At 45.7% G+C, this 19,305-nt stretch overlaps 1 protein-coding gene across 3 annotated transcripts in view; it reads right to left on the bottom strand.

Moving 5' to 3' along the window:
• HEATR6 (HEAT repeat containing 6) overlaps window positions 1–19,305 on the bottom strand; it is a 1,218,923-nt gene that overhangs the window by 146,433 nt on the left and 1,053,185 nt on the right. For all 3 annotated transcript variants that reach the window (XM_069614663.1, XM_069614664.1, XM_069614665.1), the window contains one exon: window positions 8,759–8,855. In XM_069614663.1, coding sequence (XP_069470764.1) covers window positions 8,759–8,855 — 97 coding nt within the window. The remainder of the gene's footprint in view (window positions 1–8,758; window positions 8,856–19,305) is intronic.

The raw sequence follows: 19,305 nt of genomic DNA, 5'->3' as shown, positions 1-19,305 counted from the left end.
CCAAAATGTAATTCAAGTGACCATTCAATGGTTCATTAGTTCAGGCATTTATTGTTCATATGGCCCAACATGTTTCGAGTAAACTCTTCATCAGGGCCGTACAATCACAACTTTTCTACTAAAAATTCAAACAAAAATCAATAAGTCTATTGTTTGTACCAATATACAATTCATCAATAATGCTTATAAATGTCAATCATTAGGTAATTCTGTCTCATTAAGATATACTCATCTTCTTTCTTACATGTTCAACAATACTCTGAGTTAGATAAATTAAGTGCTTCAACATTTAAAGGAAATGTTTCCATACTTCTCCATAATGTTTCATCAATAAACTCTAATGGATTCTCCAGAGTATTGCTACAGCCATTGTCCTAGTGTAAGGATCTGGTCATGTTTTCCAAGGATTCTGTGGCTAATCATCATATTAGTTACCCATAGACTCTTGAACATGTATTATCAAGTGTTAGGCAGAATCATATGCAGTACCCTTTGGGAACACCATAACAATTAAGACTACAAGTGACAGTACAGATTCACCTTTATTACAAGCCTGTACTACACAGTAAAGTGGTGGTGATGGCTGAGCAGCCAGACTTATCTCAAGAGTAAAGTGAGCAGTATCAATAGTTACACAAAGGACAGCAATTACTATGGTTCAAACAAACACTGACTCAAGGTTTCTGAGTAAAAGAATATACATTTATTTACACATCAGTTGTAAAACAATTCACCAAAGTAAAGCAGTAGAAAAATCACACTCTTAATATACTACACACCACCCAATAGATTCTGGACAAGTTAAGCTCAAAATGAAGTGTGAGCAAAATGGTACTCCAGCAATTTAAAAGGGAGGGACAGACAAGGTTAGACAAAAGTTGAGCAGCACCATCAAGTAAGCATACTTGCCAACCCTACAGATTTAGGCAGTGGGCTACTGCTTCTTAAGCAGTCCGACCGCCTACAGATTTCAGTGACAGATCCTACTGCTTTTTACAGTGGCAAGTAATTTATGTGACTCTAAGGCAGGCTCCAGGACAAAGAATGCAACACATTAACTAGTCTGTCTATACAGTGGACTGGTAAGTGATGACTTTGATTGGGCTCAGACCAATCCACTGACCCGACAGCTACTGGACTCTGTCCTGCACTCTTGCCGGGACAACCCTCAGGTGAACCACCAGTGAAGGCAAGTGGCAAAGGGTAACACCATCACACAGCATCTGCCTATCAGGCTGAGGGGGTGTATCAGTCGCCATGTCATTCAGTGTCCCAATAAACTTCCAATAAATATGTACTGCCTGGGCTGCTGCTACAGAGCAGTGTCAAACATTGCCTACCAGCTCTGTGTGATTACCTTCTGTGAAGTTAGATAATTGAATTTGGTGTTAAGTTACCATTCCGAATGATGCATTTTTAACATTTGAACATCTTTCCATGTTGTGCTGTTTGATGGGTTGTATATTTTAGAATGCTTCCATGGTGCCAACAATGAATATTTTGTATTTTCCTTTGATGTCATTGTTTTGGGAATTATTATTTTTGAAACTTGAAAAATCCTACATCTTTTTGGTCACAGAATGTTGGCAAGTATGAGTAAGTAAGCAAGGCAATCTAGAAAAGGCAACTACGGTGAGGAAATCAAATCAAGAGGCCTGGGCCAAAGTCAATGGACCAAAGTCTTTGCAGAGGATCACACAGTTCAGAGTAATTCGCGGTTAAGTCTTTGCCAAGAGTTCAGAACGAAGTTGGTCAGATGGAAAGTTACTTTAAAGAATGGAGAAGGAAAAGCCCTCGGACTGACGAAAGATTTCAAACACTTTCACCGCGGTCAGACGGAACGAACAACCCGGTTTTGAACAGTACCTTAAATGAAGAAGAAGACTGTAGGTGAGGCAGATGTTCCTGGCAGGTCCTGCAGGCTCACGGTTCCTGAAGCGACTGTCGGACTGACACGCAGTAGGAAGACTGGAGAGTCCTGCACTGCCCAGGGAAGAAACCAGCAGCATAGAAAAAGCAACAAATAAAAGGTGCGCTCCTTCAAACCCAAGCAGGGTCCGGTCCTCCTGGCTATCCGGTTCACTGTAGCTGTGCACAGCAAATTTGACCAGAGGAGGAAGGCCTGGCTTGCAGTTTGGCGAACTGGTTGGTCCCACCAGCTCAAGGGGAGAAGATTCCTTGCAGATCTCCCTGTCGTTGAAGATTGGAGATTCGGAACCGCAGCTGGGCTTCACCGGGAGGTTCAGTCGTGGTAGAGGTCCTCTTCTGTCAGCTTCTCTTCGGGTCTCTCGATACAGTGGCGACTCTGCCTTCTCAGTCCCAGAGACCTGCTTGTTATGCAGTTTTCCCACATTCACACAGCAGGGTGACTGTCCCGGCGGGACAGTCACCACAGCCAATCATACAGAGTGCAACACAGGTCTCCAAGGAGACCCAGTGCAGGGAGTCTCAAACCCCTCCCTCACATCCTATCCCCCCCAGACATTCAGGTGCCTAAGGAGGGCTTCTGTGCAGAAGCCCACCAAAGACAGCGAACAAAGGAACCAAATCTGGTTTGGCGCGCAGAGTAAAACACGAGAAAGACCTTTACAAAAAGAAATGGCGAATAAACCCAGCCGGAACCAAATAAAAGTAAATGGGGTCCAGCGGATTTAGGTTTGAGGCTACTAAGCCTAAAACAGTACCAAGGTTATTTAAATAGACAGCGGTAGGAAAAATAGGGTAGATACCACTGCCACCAGCCAAATCTTAAAGAAAGGGGAACGAAATTATGTTCCACGAGAAACAGACAAAAAGGGATAACTATTAACCCTTTCCAGAACTCTATGTAAGATAGTTTGTACTGGGTCTGTGAATTTAAAAAGACTAATAAAGTCAATGGCAACTTTACATGTTCTGGGAGACAGTAGTAGTTCCAGAAAATAGAGTTTGAAAAAGACAACCCTGTGTCACTGCACTAAAGGTGCTGTGTAACACAGTAAAAAGATGATGCCTATGGAGTAGGTGAAGCTCCACAGTTTATGAACACAAAAATGTTAAACACACACAGCAAAACACATGTAAGAGTGGGAAAAAAGGCTCACACTGTTACCAGGTGAAACAAATAAATTGTAAAAATCCAGCAAAGCTGCTGAGGGACTCAGTAGGTAAGGGAAATTAGGCACTCTGAAGAATTCTCCCTAACATCAAGAATGTGAGAAGGGTTGTATTCTGACCTTAATTGTTGTCCACATCGCTCCATGATCTGTGGTTTGTTTCAATAAAAAATGCAATGTTCAATTTTTCAATGTTCTCACATCGGTATCACCCACTGTGTCTGTGTAAAAGAAGCTTAAATGTAATGACCATAATATCTGAGCTTATTGTTAAGCCTAATCAGTCTGGAGATTCTTACCCTTTATCTCCTTGATAATAATTCTTGTCCAATTTGTGGGGTGTAATCGCTATCTTGTATGACAGTAAGGGCACAATGCACATCTGTAAATATAAGGGCAGGTATACTTAATAAATCGCTTCTACTGGCTAAGAAAGTGCAACATTTTGAAAAAAAAAGGTAATGCTGGGCATTCTCAGAGGGATCAAGGATTACTTGCATGTTTTGTAGATCTAGATGTAGGAAAACTGCAGAGAACTGTTTGGATACCACTGTGCAGCATACGGTTTTAATTTCAAAGATGGACGCTACTTAAAGCGGCATCTGCTTAAGACGTCATCACGTTCACATCAAACCTTTCACTTTCAGGGTGCCTATTCGTAGGTGACTGTCCTCCAGGTCGATTTCCCACTGGTGTGCTCATGTCATTCCTGTCCGGGGGTGCCCTGCACTCCTCCTCTGGGACCTCAATGCGTCAGCCTGAACCCTACTCAAACCTAACCTTACTGCCGGAACAGACCGTACCAGTTGGGCTCCCTCCTACCGCCCAACCCCCAAATCTCCCTCCGGCGCTCGACTCCGCCCTGTTGACATCACTGGGTGAAGACCGAATCACCTATGGGACCACCCCCTAGGGAGGGCCCCTTCTTTCCACACCTCTTTTTCTTGAGCCCCCCCTACTTACCCCAATTCACACCCAATTCCCCCCTAGCGAAACCTAACACTCCACACACCCCCTTATCCCATTGACCCATAAATCCAACTGCCCCCTCATAGAAACCCTACCCCCTGTAATGTGAGGTGCCCCCACCCATGGTGAGAAATTACCCAGGCCTGTGAGCTCAGGTTTTTTAGGACACTCTATATCCATTGCTCTGCCACCCCATGGCGGCACACAAACACCTGTTGCGTCAGGTCCCATCTGCCGGGGGAGTGTTCAGCTTCCTGAACTTCTGCAAACCCATAATATGCCTTCTCCTTGATCCCTGTGTTTGCCATAGTCCTCCGTCCAGCTTCAGTTTCCTTGAAGTGTGCAGGGTCTCTCCTTCTGCCATCAGTTCGCTCATAGCCCTCTTAATCTCCTGCTCCGAGGTAAGTCTGTATTTGCACCCCTCCGCTTCAAACGAAATGGAAAAGGGCAACCCCCACCTGTATCTGATTCCTTTTTCATTCAGCCACCTGGTGAGGGGGGGCACATAGCCTTCTCTTCCAGAGGGTGTGGGAGGACAGGTCTTGGAATACCATCATCTTTGCAGAGCCATACATTACTGAGCCCTTCGTTCTTGCCTGTTCCAAAATTTGGAGTCTGTCGCTATAGTTGTTAAAGCGTACAAAGATGGATCTGGGGCCACCCGCCGCACCCCCAGCCCTGCGTATCTGCTCAATCCCAATGGCGTCATTATCAAAGATGTGTTTGCTGATGGCGAAAAGGGCCCTTTGCAAGTCTTTCTCAGTCTCCCCTTCTTTCTCAGGGAACACAAATAACCAGAGGTTATTTCACCTCTTGGTTTCTCTAGGTTATCCATCTTCAGGAGGATTTCCTCCTCTATGAGACACACATCCATTTGGGTCTCCAATGTGTCCAGGGAGGACTGGTTATGTCCCACCTCCTCTAATCTTTCCTTCATCTTGTCAATTCTGTGGGTGATTTGTCCACTCTCCCCCTATGTCCGCCGTCATACTTCTGATCTCTTCCAGGAGGGCGCCACATCCTTTTTGGAGGCACAGCTGTCTTCCCCCATCCATGACCCTTGACCTCGGTCAGCCGTTCTCTCTACTGGGGCTTGTACTCAAAGGGGGGGGGGCAGCGTCTTCCTTGCGTCCATGTATCTCGACCCCTCGCTCCATCTGCTATGTAAGTGCCTTGGGGCGGCCTGTCTGACCTCAGATGGATGTTACCGTGCCCCCCGAAACTGGTCGAGACTGCCTGGTTGGGGGGGGGGGGAGCAGGCTCACAGGCCCAGGGCCCCAATATCAGACACTGGCGCCTCCTTGAGGTCTTTATTTCCTTCCAAGATGGGGGACCCCAATGATGTGCGGGTGAGTGTCCTTTGTTTTGGAACCAGCTTAGTCGCGGTGCACTCCTGGGAGCCCTCTAGGGCTCTGCCTCCAGATCAAAAGGCAACCTCAGTTTTCCAGATTGGCTCCTCTGGGTATAACCTTCGGCCAATTTGAATTGGCTGTGGCGCCTCCTCTCCTATTTGTCTGGGTGTATCTTTTTAACGTTGGGGCACCCTGGTTTCAGAGACCGCGGGTGCCTCTCTGCATCCCCCCTGCACTCTCAGGGCACTGCGGGTGTCCTGATTGCCTGTGGTCAGGGGGAGGCGGGCACATGCCCCTGTCAATCCCAGGGGGCCCACACCTCACCCCCAGACCCCACAATCCCACTCCTTCCAAGCGGTCACCGCCTCACCCTCCTTTTCTGCTGGCAGGCCACCCCAGCCCGTGTCACTCCTCCTATTGGAGCAACCAGCATCTACTGAGTCCTCCACCACCACCTCAACTGGACTTGGGACCCTTCCGGCCCCTTACTCAGTGGGCCTTTCACCTCCCTCGCTGCACTTCCAATTCAAGGGCGGGCCGGATACCCGCTTCAATTAGCTATTGCAGTGTCCCCTGTGCCTCTAGCACCTCTTTCCCCAGACGGGGCAAGGCTGCAGGCAGGGCCACAGGGAATCCAGAGGCTCCTCCAGCACCCAGGGGTGTCCAGCTGTTTTCTGGCGGTGGGTGCCACATACTTGGCATCTTCCGGCACAGAGAGAGAGAGAGTCTCCCTCTCCCTCCCTCTCCCCCTCCCCCCCCCCTCTCCCTCCTCACCAGGGCCCTCAACGCTCCCTGAGTCCTGCGGCCAAAGGGCGGATTCACCCCCCCTCCCTCCCTCCTCCCTCCCTCCTCCCCCTCCCCCCCCACACGGGCAAGATGGGGACTCTCCAGCCCCAACTGCAGACCCAGCAGGCTGGAAGCCCCGTTCCACTGATGCCCTCGCCTGGTGTCTCACGTTCCACAATTGTATTGTACTAAGCCAGAACAACTACAGAGCCAGATTTTCATCATTGTTAGCTTCATCAAAGGCACATCTAGCATATTAAGAGCAACCACATTGGGTTATTCTAATTTTGGACATCCTCCTCCTTCCATACCCTATACAAATAGTTGCACAAAGAGTGAACCGCTAGGCTATCAGGTGAATCGCAGCAAAGTTTCATAGCCTGTTCCACAGATTGAATCAATCTTACTAGAAATCGAGGCTTTAAATTCCCCCCCCCCACCACAAGATCTAAATATCCTGGGCAGATGAGCAGGAAATGAACTGTACTTTCAGATGTCATTCCACATAATGAGCATACACCACTCCCCCCCTGCACCCTCACCTCCATTACTCCATTTACTGGCCCATTGCCTCACTGCTAAGAAACACAGTCGCAATTTAATATTCAATGTTCTCAGATACTTCGACTACACAACATCCAGGTATTCTTCATACTCAAAGGTTAATTTGCAGTCCCAGTGGTCCCTAAATCCAGGTTTCTGATTCACCAGGCTCAGAATGCCTGCTTCTGCTCTTACCTTTAGTGCTTGTGTGATGAACACCTTAGATGCAGAATTCATCTAGTCAAGTTGAGACCAAAACGCACTTAACCCTGCAGCAGTGAATTCTTTCCTTATATGCAAGAACCACAGTAACAAGGTCCCTCCTACTTTGGCCATGCGATCCATCACTGCCTCCCTATAGTTGAGCAATAGTTCTATTGTCAATAATCCAGCTCAGAAATACATAGGTTTGGACCTACACAGCATATCCAACCTCTGAAGGCCCAACTCCACAATAACTGGCAGAGTTGAAGCACTTGTTGGCAAACCCAATACATTCTTCATGAAATTATTTTCTGTTGTTGAAAGAGCACCATAATTTACATTCCCCCACAACTCTGCCTCCTAGCCTGCGGCTTGTACGCCTCAATGGATATCTTTACCGACTCACTCCCATGTTCGCGAGCAAACCTGGCAATCTCTCCACTATACCTTGTTAAGGTCAAGCCTGATTTAGCTATTTGGGCAGTCCATCAGCCGTTGTCTCTCACTCTCAACCCAAGATAATCATAAGTATCCACTTGGTCAATGGGCTCTCCATTAATTTCTAGTTTTATCATGGCTTTATGCTTGGGCTGATTCCCACTGAACACCAGGACTTTCGTCGGGCTTGCATTATTGGTTAATCCGTTAGCTATGCAAAAATTCACAAATGCAGTTAGTTGCAGCTTAAGTCCACCAGGAGAGAAAGTGACACAAGTACTGCATCGTCAGCGAACAAAAGAATCCAAATTTTATTGCCCGCCAATGATGAGGCATCCAAAGGGAAATCTAGCAGCCTCTTGCAAACCCCATTAATCAACAAACAAAAACTTTTGAGGCAAGGGCACAGGCTTGCCGCACACCAATTTCTATTGCTATGGGCTTAGTAATACTCCTGTCTACTTTCCACCTGACCACTGCCACATTAGCCTGATATAAACGCTGTATAGCCCTCAGCAGAGATAAGGACTTTTTCATAAGCGCAAACACTTCCCATAGCCTTGCCCTGGGAACTCTGTCGAAGGACATTAATAGGTCCATAAAGACTGAGTAGAGAATCATTTTCCACAAGGACACATATTTACTACATACAAACTGGAGGCGAAGGCTTTGATCGATTGTACTTATGCTAGACTTGCAAATGGTGGATTGGATTCTGCTCATCAATCCCGGTCTCCCAATGCCCCAGTACAGCCTTGGCAAAGATTTTACCACTTGTGATGAATAGTGAGATGCGCCTGTAATTGCAAGGTAGATCCCTACCCTCCTCCCCCCCATCTTATATATAGGGACGATCTCGGCCCTAGTCCAGGAAGGTGGGCCAGTGTTCGATTGTAGGATGGCATTAAACAGTTTCAACAGGTACAGTACCCAGATCATTGGTTCGAAACATATGAAGAATGACAGGAATTTTATTTGGACCCGGGCCTTTACCATTTCTTTGCGTCATTAGTGCCAACCTCACATCCTCTTGACTAAGAACCAGGCCATCAGGTGGTGGCCTGATTTTCAACTTTAAACAAAATAAAAAGGTGATCAGTCTCTTGCACAAACATCTCTGCCAAAAGATGGCTAATTTGGAAAGCGAAAATTCAGATGAAATTTTTATTGTTTTGGGACCAAAACAAATATAATGTTTTAACATATATTTACTGAATCATTTGATGTCTCGATATCTAGGGTATCATTTTTCTGAATGTTAAAATGCTGAAATCCTGTTCTGACATTCTCTACAACAAAATGAAATTCAAATACACATTAGAACGTAACAGCAAGTTCTACCTCTGTGTAAATCTCTCAATGATGCTATACCTTGTCTTTATCTTTGGATGCCTCTGTTGCAGATCGTAACATTTTCAGTAGCAGCACGTCTGAAAATTCTTCCTGGAAGCTTTGTCCCATGGCATCCCTTTCACAGAAAGAAACCACAATTTTAATAAGCCAACACACTGCTTAAGGCTAATGAATAGAGAACACTGAATAATATAGTGAAACATACTCAAAGATTTATCTCGGGGTCGTAAAGGACCACTGTTGAAATAGTATGTTTCAATTATATTTTGCTTTCATGAATTCCAGTCTTCGTGATTTGCAAAGATTTGCACTGGAATCTGCTTTTCGAAACTCATTGATGCATTATTCTGCTTCCTAAATGCTGTCCAGTCAAATGGTCGAAAACATTTGATCGAATGACCATTTGATCGACAGTCAAATGGTCGGAAAAAAAAAGGTCGAATTTTTTAATTTATTTATATATATATTTTAGTTTGGGTTGGTAAAAAAATGTTTTTAATAAAGAAAACGGGGTTGGGGGGAACCCCCCCCCCCCCATAAAAAAAAAAATATCAACCTTTTTTTTTACTATTTGACTGTCGATCAAAAGGCATTCGATCCTTTTGTTTACGACCAGATGACCTACAACCCTCCTAAATGTTTATATTTCAAATTTAGATATAAATCGTGCTACATTTTGAATGTTCAAATTCCCACAAAATTCCCAAAAGTGGTTCTGGAAATGCCAGGTCTGTGGTTTTCTAAGTATGAGGGACAAACACTTTGGTCCTGATCCATAAAGATTTGCACTGAAGCAAATATGGAAATGCCAGCAAGCATCTCAGATTTGCACCAGATACCCCATTAACAAATCCTAAAACTTTAGCAAATCTGGAGCTGCCTGCAATCCCCTTTATGTATAAGCATCTCAAAGATGCCCTAGGTAGACGAGTGACTGGCTGCTGAATTCAGCAGATGTCGTTTTCATGTAGCATTCAGAGGCACTGAAACTGCTCTTCTGAACACCCGTGAAGAACTGCTGGCATTCCTAGATTCCAACTCCCCTGCTGTCCTCATCCTTCTTGATCTCTCCTCTGCATTTGACACAGTCAACCACTCCACCCTCATACAAAGGCTCCATGACGCATATCTCGGAGTGGGCAGTGGACTGGCTGACCTTCCTAACTGACCGCTCGTCCCAAGTCATCCTGGGCACCTTCTCCTCGCCTACTTCCTTCTACACCTGTGGCGTCCCCCAGGGCTCTATTCTCTTGCCTTGGCTCTTTCACATCCACCTTCCTTCTCCCCCAACTTGCAGTGTTATGCTGACGACACACAACTCTTCTTCAAACCTCCTGAGGATGCCCTTGCACCTTCCATCATCCCTGACTGCTTCTCTGCCATCAAGGCCTGTTCACTTCCAATCAACTCTGCCTCAATGCCAGCAAAACAGAGATCCTTCTTATTGGGACCCCTGCACACAACATCTTCCCTTCACTCTGGGGCCTTCTTGCATGGGCTCTCCCCCCCTGCTCCCTCTTCTGAAGGCAGAAACCTCAGTCATCTTCGACTCTTCTCTCTCCTTCCTCCATCAAACTCAGGACATTGCCAAGAAATTCGACCTTCCTCACCTTCCCCCATAGGCTCAATGTTACCCGTACCATGGTTCTCTCTGGACTTGACTATTGCAATAGCCTCCTCCTGAAACTACCTTCTTCCACTCTGCGACCCCACCAACTAATCCAGAATAGGGCAACAAGATCTATCCTTGGCCTCAAGCCCAGGGACCGCATCTCTCCTGCCCTACAAAGTCTTCACTGGCTCCCAGTTGCTTCACAGATTAAATTCAAATCCCTCTGTATCATCCACAAGGCTGTCTGGGCTGGGGACTGTACTATCTGCAACTCATTCTTACTAAATATTCCCCATCTGGACCTCTGCGCCCCTCTGGCACCAATTCCTTGTGTGTAAAGCGGTTCGCTAAACAGAGAGCTGATGGTCGATCGCTTTCCTCAGCTGGCTCCCTTCTTTGGAACAGCTTCCCCCTCCCTCTTCGTCTTGAGCAGGACGTTCTTAAATTCTGGAAGAACCTCAAGACCTTCCTCTTTATCTCTTCCTTCCCTTCCTCTCTCCTCTGCTAATCTCACAGTCGCTTGATTGATGTGCAGGGCCCTTATGCATCCTCGGGATGCTCCCACAAAGTCTCTTCCCAGCTGCTGTCTATCCTCAGCACTTGCCTCGGCTCACCCTCCACCCTTGGAGGCTTGCACTTACTTTACATTGCACTTCACCTGCTGCTCACCGATGAGCACCAAAGCACCTATCTAATTCCCTCTCCCTTCTGCACTTGCACGTTCTGAATCCTCACAAGGCATAGCAGGTTCGTCTTCCCCACCGCATTGTAGCTTTATATTTATTATTTTTATGTATTATAATTTGTAATTGTTTATCATCCCCTGTCCCCTCCCTGTTGCCCTGTGGGCTCTTTGAAACAGTTTTTGCTTCCTGGATAAATGCCTAACAAGCTACCAAATAAATAAATGTCCACCCTGGGGAGCCCCAGTGATGCAGACAATCCTGATAAAAGCTCTCTCTGGTGGTACAGTGTAAAAGGCCCCAAGATCCTCACGACTGGAGGGGTCATGAATAAAACCTCTAGTCAGGACCCTCAACAAATGCCCCACCAGACTGTTTCTGGGGACAGGGACTTGGTACTGATCCAATGCAAATGTACTCTGGGATTGATGGCTACACCAACTACTCCGATCAGCACACACCCCTCATCACTGAAAGAGGCGAGTGAACTACAAAAGGGGATGGGGCAAAGGAGATGAGGGCCTGTGGTTTTCTGTGCAGGGCACACTGGCCCAGGCAATGGCATTTTGGCGGGTGCACCTCTCGCTGGCAGCTGGGCATGCAGGTTGCTCTCTCGTCAGGCTCCCTGGGAGGGCATTCTTTGAAGATGCCCGTGGGTCGAGTGCCAGGGAATGTGGGCCCTCCTTGGGTGGGCCCAGAGATACTGTGACTGGATTTGATGCACTAACCCCCTCACCCCACCCCACGCTCTGCTCTTGGCAATCTATAGTGTTATCCTAAATGCCCCTCCTCCACACTGGTCATGTCTGTTAGGCAGTTGCGTCCAGTAGTGAGATTGGCCTGTAATTGCAAGGTAGCTCCCTAACCCCCTTTTTTATATATAGGTACAATCTCTGTCCTAGTCCAGGAAGGTGGGACAGTGTTAGATTCTAGGATGGCACTAAACAGTTTCAACAGCTATGGTCCCAGATCATTGGTCTGAACATATCAAAAATCAACAAGAATTGTCTCTGGACCCGGGGCATTACCTCCTCTTTGAGTGATTAGTGCCTACCTCACATCCTATGGACTGAGAACTAATGGTGGTGGCCTGATTTTCAACTTTAAAAAAAAGGTGATCAGTCTCTTGAGCAAACTTCTCCTGACAAAAGATGGTCCAGAGAATCTTTATTACAACTCTAGTTTTGGAAGTGAAAATGTGGCTGGCAGCAGAGGCATCAGGCAAAGGACATGCTGATTCCCTATGCTGTGTCCTCCTACCGTTTGCCGGATTCATTTGGACATACTGCTTTAGTTGTGAGGCAACAGATTTCATCAGAGCTTGAAAATAACAGGTGCTAGTTAAGGAAATCCACCCAGAAAAACAAAATGGATCACTATCCTCTCACACAGAGTTCAAAGCACTGCTGGTCAGCATAGGAAAGATACAATGGACGGTGACAGCTCACCCAAGCACACATACAAAGTGAGATGGTTGAACCAACCCTGGCACACATGATGCAAATCATTAAAAATGGGGGTCTCGAGTGCACGATTCGGAAGTTGAAATGGACCATTCCCATTTCAGGACTAACCTGAAGTTGAAAAGTTGAAAGCTGAGAGGAATACAGGGCGGGAGATAGGAGCTCTATGTTGGAACACTTAGTGTGAACCCTCAAAACACAGGTGGACAATCTCCATGTACATCCAGGCTACTCGTTGAAAGAGCTCAGAATGAAGAATGATGGGTCCAACAAAACAATATTCAAATAGATGTTCAGCCTGAATGCCCTGAAGGGGACTTTATAGAATTTCTCAGAAAACTGCTGCTTGATCAATTTGCCAAGCACAGCATTTCAACCCATTTTCAGTTGAAAGAGCACATGCAATTCTGGCAAGACCTCATCAGCCAAGTCAATCCCAAACGTGGCCATAACCAGGTTTCTGAAGGCCAGTTATACAGGTCCAGCGGTGGTGTGGAGCTCCAAGAACTTAATTCCCAGACTTCAAGAAAAAGGTACAATGCACGATTCATATTAATTGCTTGTTTATGGTAAAAAGGTGCTGTACCAAAAGAGTACATGGAGAAAGATTCTTTTGTGGTGAAATGAACAGGAAAGTACAATAAGGAATGAGGCAAATCCGGTTTCATGACCCATAGATTATTGGGGAAATGATGCGGTTATTTAGACAAATTTGCACAAATGGGTAGCCCTCAGTGGATTCAACTTGTAAATTCCTGAAATTATATAGTTGATCCTTTTATATTCAAATGTTAGTACTTACCTGTGAATTATTATTAAAATTGTAATAAATCATTGCGCTGCAGTCCTGTTTTGTTTCCAGCTATTCATAGGGGTACATTGAGGCACTTTGGTTGTTGTATAAGTTTAAGTATTTCTTGACTTTTGCTAGATCTTTGGGCACTGCTTAAATAGTTTAACTGCTTCACTCCCCTCTCTTTAAGTGATACACTTAAGTATATGGTCGATATGTGTGTTGCCTTTTGTACTGTGTTCTGGGGGTTGTGGGGATTACCGTGCCTGTTGATAAATTATCAGTGTATATTCTGAACATGACGTATGTGGCTTATGTCTAGGGATCCTTTATTTATGTGTAACCCGATAAAGAATAAAACAAAATTGTGGGAGCCCAACTACTGAGAATGAACACGGTTAAAATAACCTGTTCTATGGGAGGTTTCCCACTGAGGAGGGTCTACAACCAGGTTTTCGCTCACTGTACCTTTCACAGAGGAGAAATAACCATTTGTATATCAGTCTTGTCCCACCCACCAGACAGAGCAGTCCAGCAACAAAATGCTAGTAAATTCTCCTTTGAACAAGAACACCAACAGCAACTCCAGCCATGTTGTTTGACCTTCTTGGGCCTCCTCAGTGGGACCATGTGGGACCAGACTAATACGCAAATTGATATTTCTCCTCTGTGAAGGGTCAGTGAGCCAAAACATGTCTGTAGACCCTCCATAGTGAAGACATTCCATAGAACAGGTTAATTGAACTATGCCCATTCTCAGTAAAGGGGCTCCCATACTCTTGTATAATTTCTTTTACTTGGGGTTGCACCCTAAGTAACCCAGGGTAATCCAGACAGAGTCCTTGCTCTCTGTGCCTTAAAGAAGACCAGCATGACCTCACTGAGGAAGCCCAAATAGGCCAAAACTTGTATCTGCGGTTGCCGATGGTGCTCTTGTTCAGAGGAGAATTGCCTCGCATTTCAGTGATAGACGGCCCTTGTGGGTGGGACCGACTGATTAGAACAGGTTATTTGAACCATGTTCATCCTCAGTAGAGGAGCTCCCACACTATTGTACAATGATAAATAGTATATATTTTTCAGTATATCTGTGTAGTTTGTTTATTTATTTATTTGTAGGGCACCCAAACCCTAAGCTAGATGGGCGCACATCATGACAAGATTACTTATGGCTTGGTTACATTTGTCATAGAAGAGATATATAATTACAATTTTACATAGATACAGATATGTACAAGAGCAAAGGGTGATTACAGTTACTAGATATTTAATGCCCGAGAGGAAAGTGGAAAAAGCGAGCAAGTATGGCAATGGGTTAGTGATCATTATGGCGTAGCCAAGTGCGGCTGTTGCGCCTGAAACTGTTGTAAGATTGCTCCTTTCTTAACGCAACTGGTAGAGCGTCCCAATGCTGGGCTTCTTTTACAGGGAAGCTGTTTCCACCTGCTTTTTGTAGGCGGAATCTAGGAATTTGGAGACAGTAGGAGTTAGATATTCTGGTTGGTCGTGAAGATAGTTTCCTGGTAATTCTTTCCTGCAGGTATGGTACAAGTGTCCTCTTTTGTGTTATCTATTGGGACTAACTGTACACATCGACCAGGCTTCTCCCCTGCCACGAATGAAGTTTGACTGCTCTGCCATTGCTACCCAAGAAGAGCTTGGCCTATCTTTTTTTGTTGGAATCCTGTCTTGCCCTTAGGATAGATGGTTTCACACCCACACCAGTGGCCTGTGAAAAGATCTCCCCAACAAGGGATCACAACATTGTTTTGATCATAAGAAAGGTAGCTGATGGGACAATGGGGAAGGGTCTGGGGAAAGGTGGCAACCAATCCTTAATGATTCTGAGGGCTTGTGCAAGAGATGGGTGAATGCTTTTCATGACAGGTGATCACAGGTTTTAGGGGGTATGATCATGAGAAAAGGGTGACTCAGGTATTGTTTTTGCTTCTTCTCCCAAAGACTTAACCCATCTTCCTTGGCTGACATTTGGATTCCCGAAGTGCTTATCTGAAATTTCTGTCTTGGACTATTCCCCTATAAAGATCCCTCCCTCTGATGAAGTTGTGGGGCGCTTTGGATTCTGGAAAGTGTTTCTACCTAGGCTCAAGTTGGGGAGGCTGGGGACCTCCCCTTACCTCCACTCTGGGCCCTAAACCATATAGCAAGTGACGGCACCTGGCTTTGATAGCCCACAGAGTCCCTTCACTGTGCCTAAAACATGTCCATCCGTCACAGAGTTTACTATGAATGTCAAGCTTGAAACTTATGAGAAAAGGTGAAGCTTACTAGTAATGGCAAACATTACTTTCAAGGAAGTGCATTTTTGCAGGTTGCATCTCTTTAGAGCTGCAAGGTGTTAGGAAAGATTTTCTTTATTGCTGCTTTACTCCCACAGATGTCTATGGGACACCTTTTCTTTTTTGCTTTCCTTTGAACCCTGTCTTGAGGTAAGTAAAGCCTTCAGCTTTACTTCCCTTGCTCGTTTGCTCATTCTTATGGGGAAACTGACTAGTCCCTAAGACTTTTTAATCCTTGTATCATTTTCAATAATGGCTTTCTGGTTACTTTTACAAAGGCAACAAAGAAAGAATTCAAACACTGTTTGACAGGCTCTCCAACATGAATGTTTTATTTGTCTTTTGTTGTTGGAAAATTTGGAAAATGTCTGTACTGTTTCACAGAATTAGAAGGAATAATTTTTGCTTTTTTTTGCCCTCTACACGTGTTTCCCCACTTTACATTCAGTGGTTCTTCAAGAGGTAAATGTGCATTTATAGTGATTAATGTTTTCTTGTGACTTGTAGGTAGCAGTTAGAATGATAAATTCCTGAGCATCTGTAGATTTGGTATTTCTGTTGAAGTTTCTACTTCTTTTGTAGTACAGGGCAGTCCCTGGATTTCTCCTAGGACGCGATTCCGCCGGATTGTGTTTCGTAACTGGAACTGATCCTACTTTTACAAAGGCTTAAGACAAGCTGGTGGCAGTGGTGACATTTTTACTGTTTTGTGACATTTGACTTGTGCACCTTTGCATTTGCCACCAATGGCTACAAAAGCTGACTAGCAACCCAAGATGCCCGCGCCACAAGGTTATTTGCTTGTTCTTTGGCCTTCTTCCTCCCTTCGCGGGTCAGGAAATGCCTTATATGGAAATCCCTTTCCCAGGGAAAGCTGTGACTTTTGCAGGCTAAGGGGCGGTCTGTGTGTGTGACCAGAGGAAGGGGCAGGTACTGTCTAGTCCCAATCTACATCCCTGGTGCGTGTCAGTTGCTGGGCAGATGTTGTGGCCAGTGGCTATCCATCATTAGATAGCCACTTCCTGTTTGAATGGTGCAGTTCCTTACCATTGGTGGGTTTGGGCATGCTCCCAACCCAATTCTTGGCTAAAAGGAGGGCTTCCACAGCCATTCAACAGATATCGTTGGAGCCAAGAACTCTATGAAGAAAAGCAACTCACTGATAACCTGAAGACTACTCCTAAAGCTGAACAACATCAACTCCTGACTCCTGTACTGCCCCGGTGAAGCCATGCTCTGCTGTCCTGATCTCAAGAAGTTCTTAATCAGTGCTTTGTCCCCTGAACCAGTGGGAACAACCAGTCTCAAACCCTGCTTGAGGATCCATACCTTCAGACCATGTGTGGGCCAACCAGTGGACTCATCCGCTCACCCCAGGCTACTTTGCTGCAGCCATCGCTGTTCCGGATGCATTCTTGTAACTCGGGGATCCTCAGCTTATCAAACAAGTTGGCTGCTCCTGCATTTTCAGTCAACTTGCCTGAACGGAAGTTGTGCTGGGCCTGCTCCAGTGTTTGTTCCTTGAAGATTACCCGTCACCGCCTGACCATGGTGACTCCTGTTGCAATACTCAATCCTGGGTGGTGTCCTGAGGTGGTCTGCCACGGAGAGGTCCTCATCTTCCTCCATTTGGGTGTTCTACTGGAAGCTGTCTGGAACAGATTCCTAAGCACCACGACCGAACAAAACAAAATCCTGATGCCAAAAGTTACCTCTTCACCTGCAACCACTGGGCCTTCATCTATGGGAACAGCCACAGAAGATTGTGTCCCCAACGGATTCCACAAGACCAGTAGTGGTGTTTGGAAGAATCAGAGATAGGCGGTGTGACGAATTGTGGGATTTAGTCACTTCTCCCCAGGGAGGAGTCTTTCCTTGTGAGGCTAGGGAGGTGAGCCCACTTCGCAATATTCCCCCTAAGGGTGGTGGCAAGCGGGACCTCACAGGGAGAGACACCCCATTCCCCTCAAACCCCTCAGCAGTGAAATCTAGGCTTCTGGATAATGTTAAAGATCAGACCATTGTTTATTATGTACCCCAATACAATATGACAAAAACAATGAAGATGGAGTGAGGGAGTAACAACAAGACCTCAGTTAGTAGACACAGACTATGCGGAGGGAGCGAATGATGAAGAACGCTCCAATACAAGAGAAGGACTAGGATCATCTACTGGGGATAACCACGGAAAGTATTATAAAAAAGGAAAGAATGACTATGGTTAAATGAGAGAAATGAAGCCTGGGAGCATCAAATCAGTCAAGTCGTGACTAGAACAAGAGACAGAGATCTTCCGTCCGGAGGAAGGCAGAAGGTGTTGTCGGCCAGAAGCTTTGAGGAAGTCCGAGGCCAACGAGCATAGGGGGAAGAAAACACCAAGAAGGAGAAGCAGGCAAGAGCAGTGGCGTGACCCTGGAGGGGTGGACTGGTGGGTCTGACAACTACGCAGAGACTGTTTGAGACTTGAAGCTGCAGAGAAGAGTCCAAAGCAGACGGAATGAAAAACCAAACTGTCCTGACAAGGTATGAAGTCCCACTCCTGCGAACAGGTACAGTGAGGCCAACTCTTGAAAAGTAAGGTAACTGGAACGGCAGGAGACCCCAGCAGGGAACACGCCAATAAAGAATACAGTCAGCCTACTCGTCCCAGTAAGTAGCCCAAAGTTAAGAAGAGCAACATATACTCAGACTCGGCCCAGTGAGTGGTCAAAAGATGAAAACCATTGTGAAACCCATCCTACTCATCTCTGAGATAAGCACTTGACAAGAGAATTATTATTGGGTCTACAATAAGAATAGCAAGGAGGAAGTCAGTGACTCAAAAGAGGGGGGATACGATATGAACTGTCTTATGCACTAAGAATTGAAGAACTGTAGCAACAGAGAGAATAAGAATCATACAAAGAGGGAATCAGTCTCCCTAGTGGAACCTGGAAGAGAAAGACTGAGACACTGAAGAGACATCTTTTTCCAGGATTTCCAAAGCTACCAAAGCTTAGGAGGAAAGGCCTGCCAAGGGAACAAGTTGAGGAAACCAGGACTGGGAAAAGACCCCTACAAGAATTAAACCAATTACGTCACGTGATAGCCAAGCAATATCTCAAGATTGCATTCTTATGCTGAATAAACCTTTCCAGTAGAAGGGAGAAATTCACCTGGTCTTTTTATAGTTTTCTATTAGTGGTAGGGACAGATTAGCTTAGAGTTGGACGGAGGACAGACGATAAGCACCTTAGTTTGGTGGGGTAGGGAAACCCATAGACTAGGGATAGCGAGGCATTTTTTCTTTATTATTTGAATAAAGAATCTTGAAATAACAAAAAACAGTCTGTTCTCTCCTTCTGACCTACCACAGGGGGTAGGTTTACATAACTGTCACCCCCTCCCCGTTCTCCATACGGTTACATGGGCTTAAAGTCTTGTCTCTAAATCACTCTTTCCGGACGTTGGTCAGCGAAGGCCTCGTCAAAAGATCCCAACCTAGAACTATCCTAAGGACTGAGATTGAGTGATTCTACTTTACTCAACTTATTTGACTCTCATTATCATCACCACTCGCACTGCCAATCTCTCTATACCTCTACCTGAAAAGTATCTACTTTAGAACATGTGACTTTTGGGCACACGGCCCCAAGCCATCTTAGGGTTAGACTTTGTAAGAGCTAGGGAAGCTGTTCCATGATTATTCTAAAGTGTCCCTACCTGTTACAGTGG

Source organism: Ambystoma mexicanum, chromosome 9, assembly GCF_040938575.1.
Source record: "Ambystoma mexicanum isolate Mex_15411 chromosome 9, UKY_AmexF1_1, whole genome shotgun sequence".
Taxonomy (NCBI): domain Eukaryota; kingdom Metazoa; phylum Chordata; class Amphibia; order Caudata; family Ambystomatidae; genus Ambystoma; species Ambystoma mexicanum.
The sequence above is the reverse complement of the archived record's forward strand: the minus strand, read 5'-3'. Positions and strand labels throughout refer to the sequence as shown.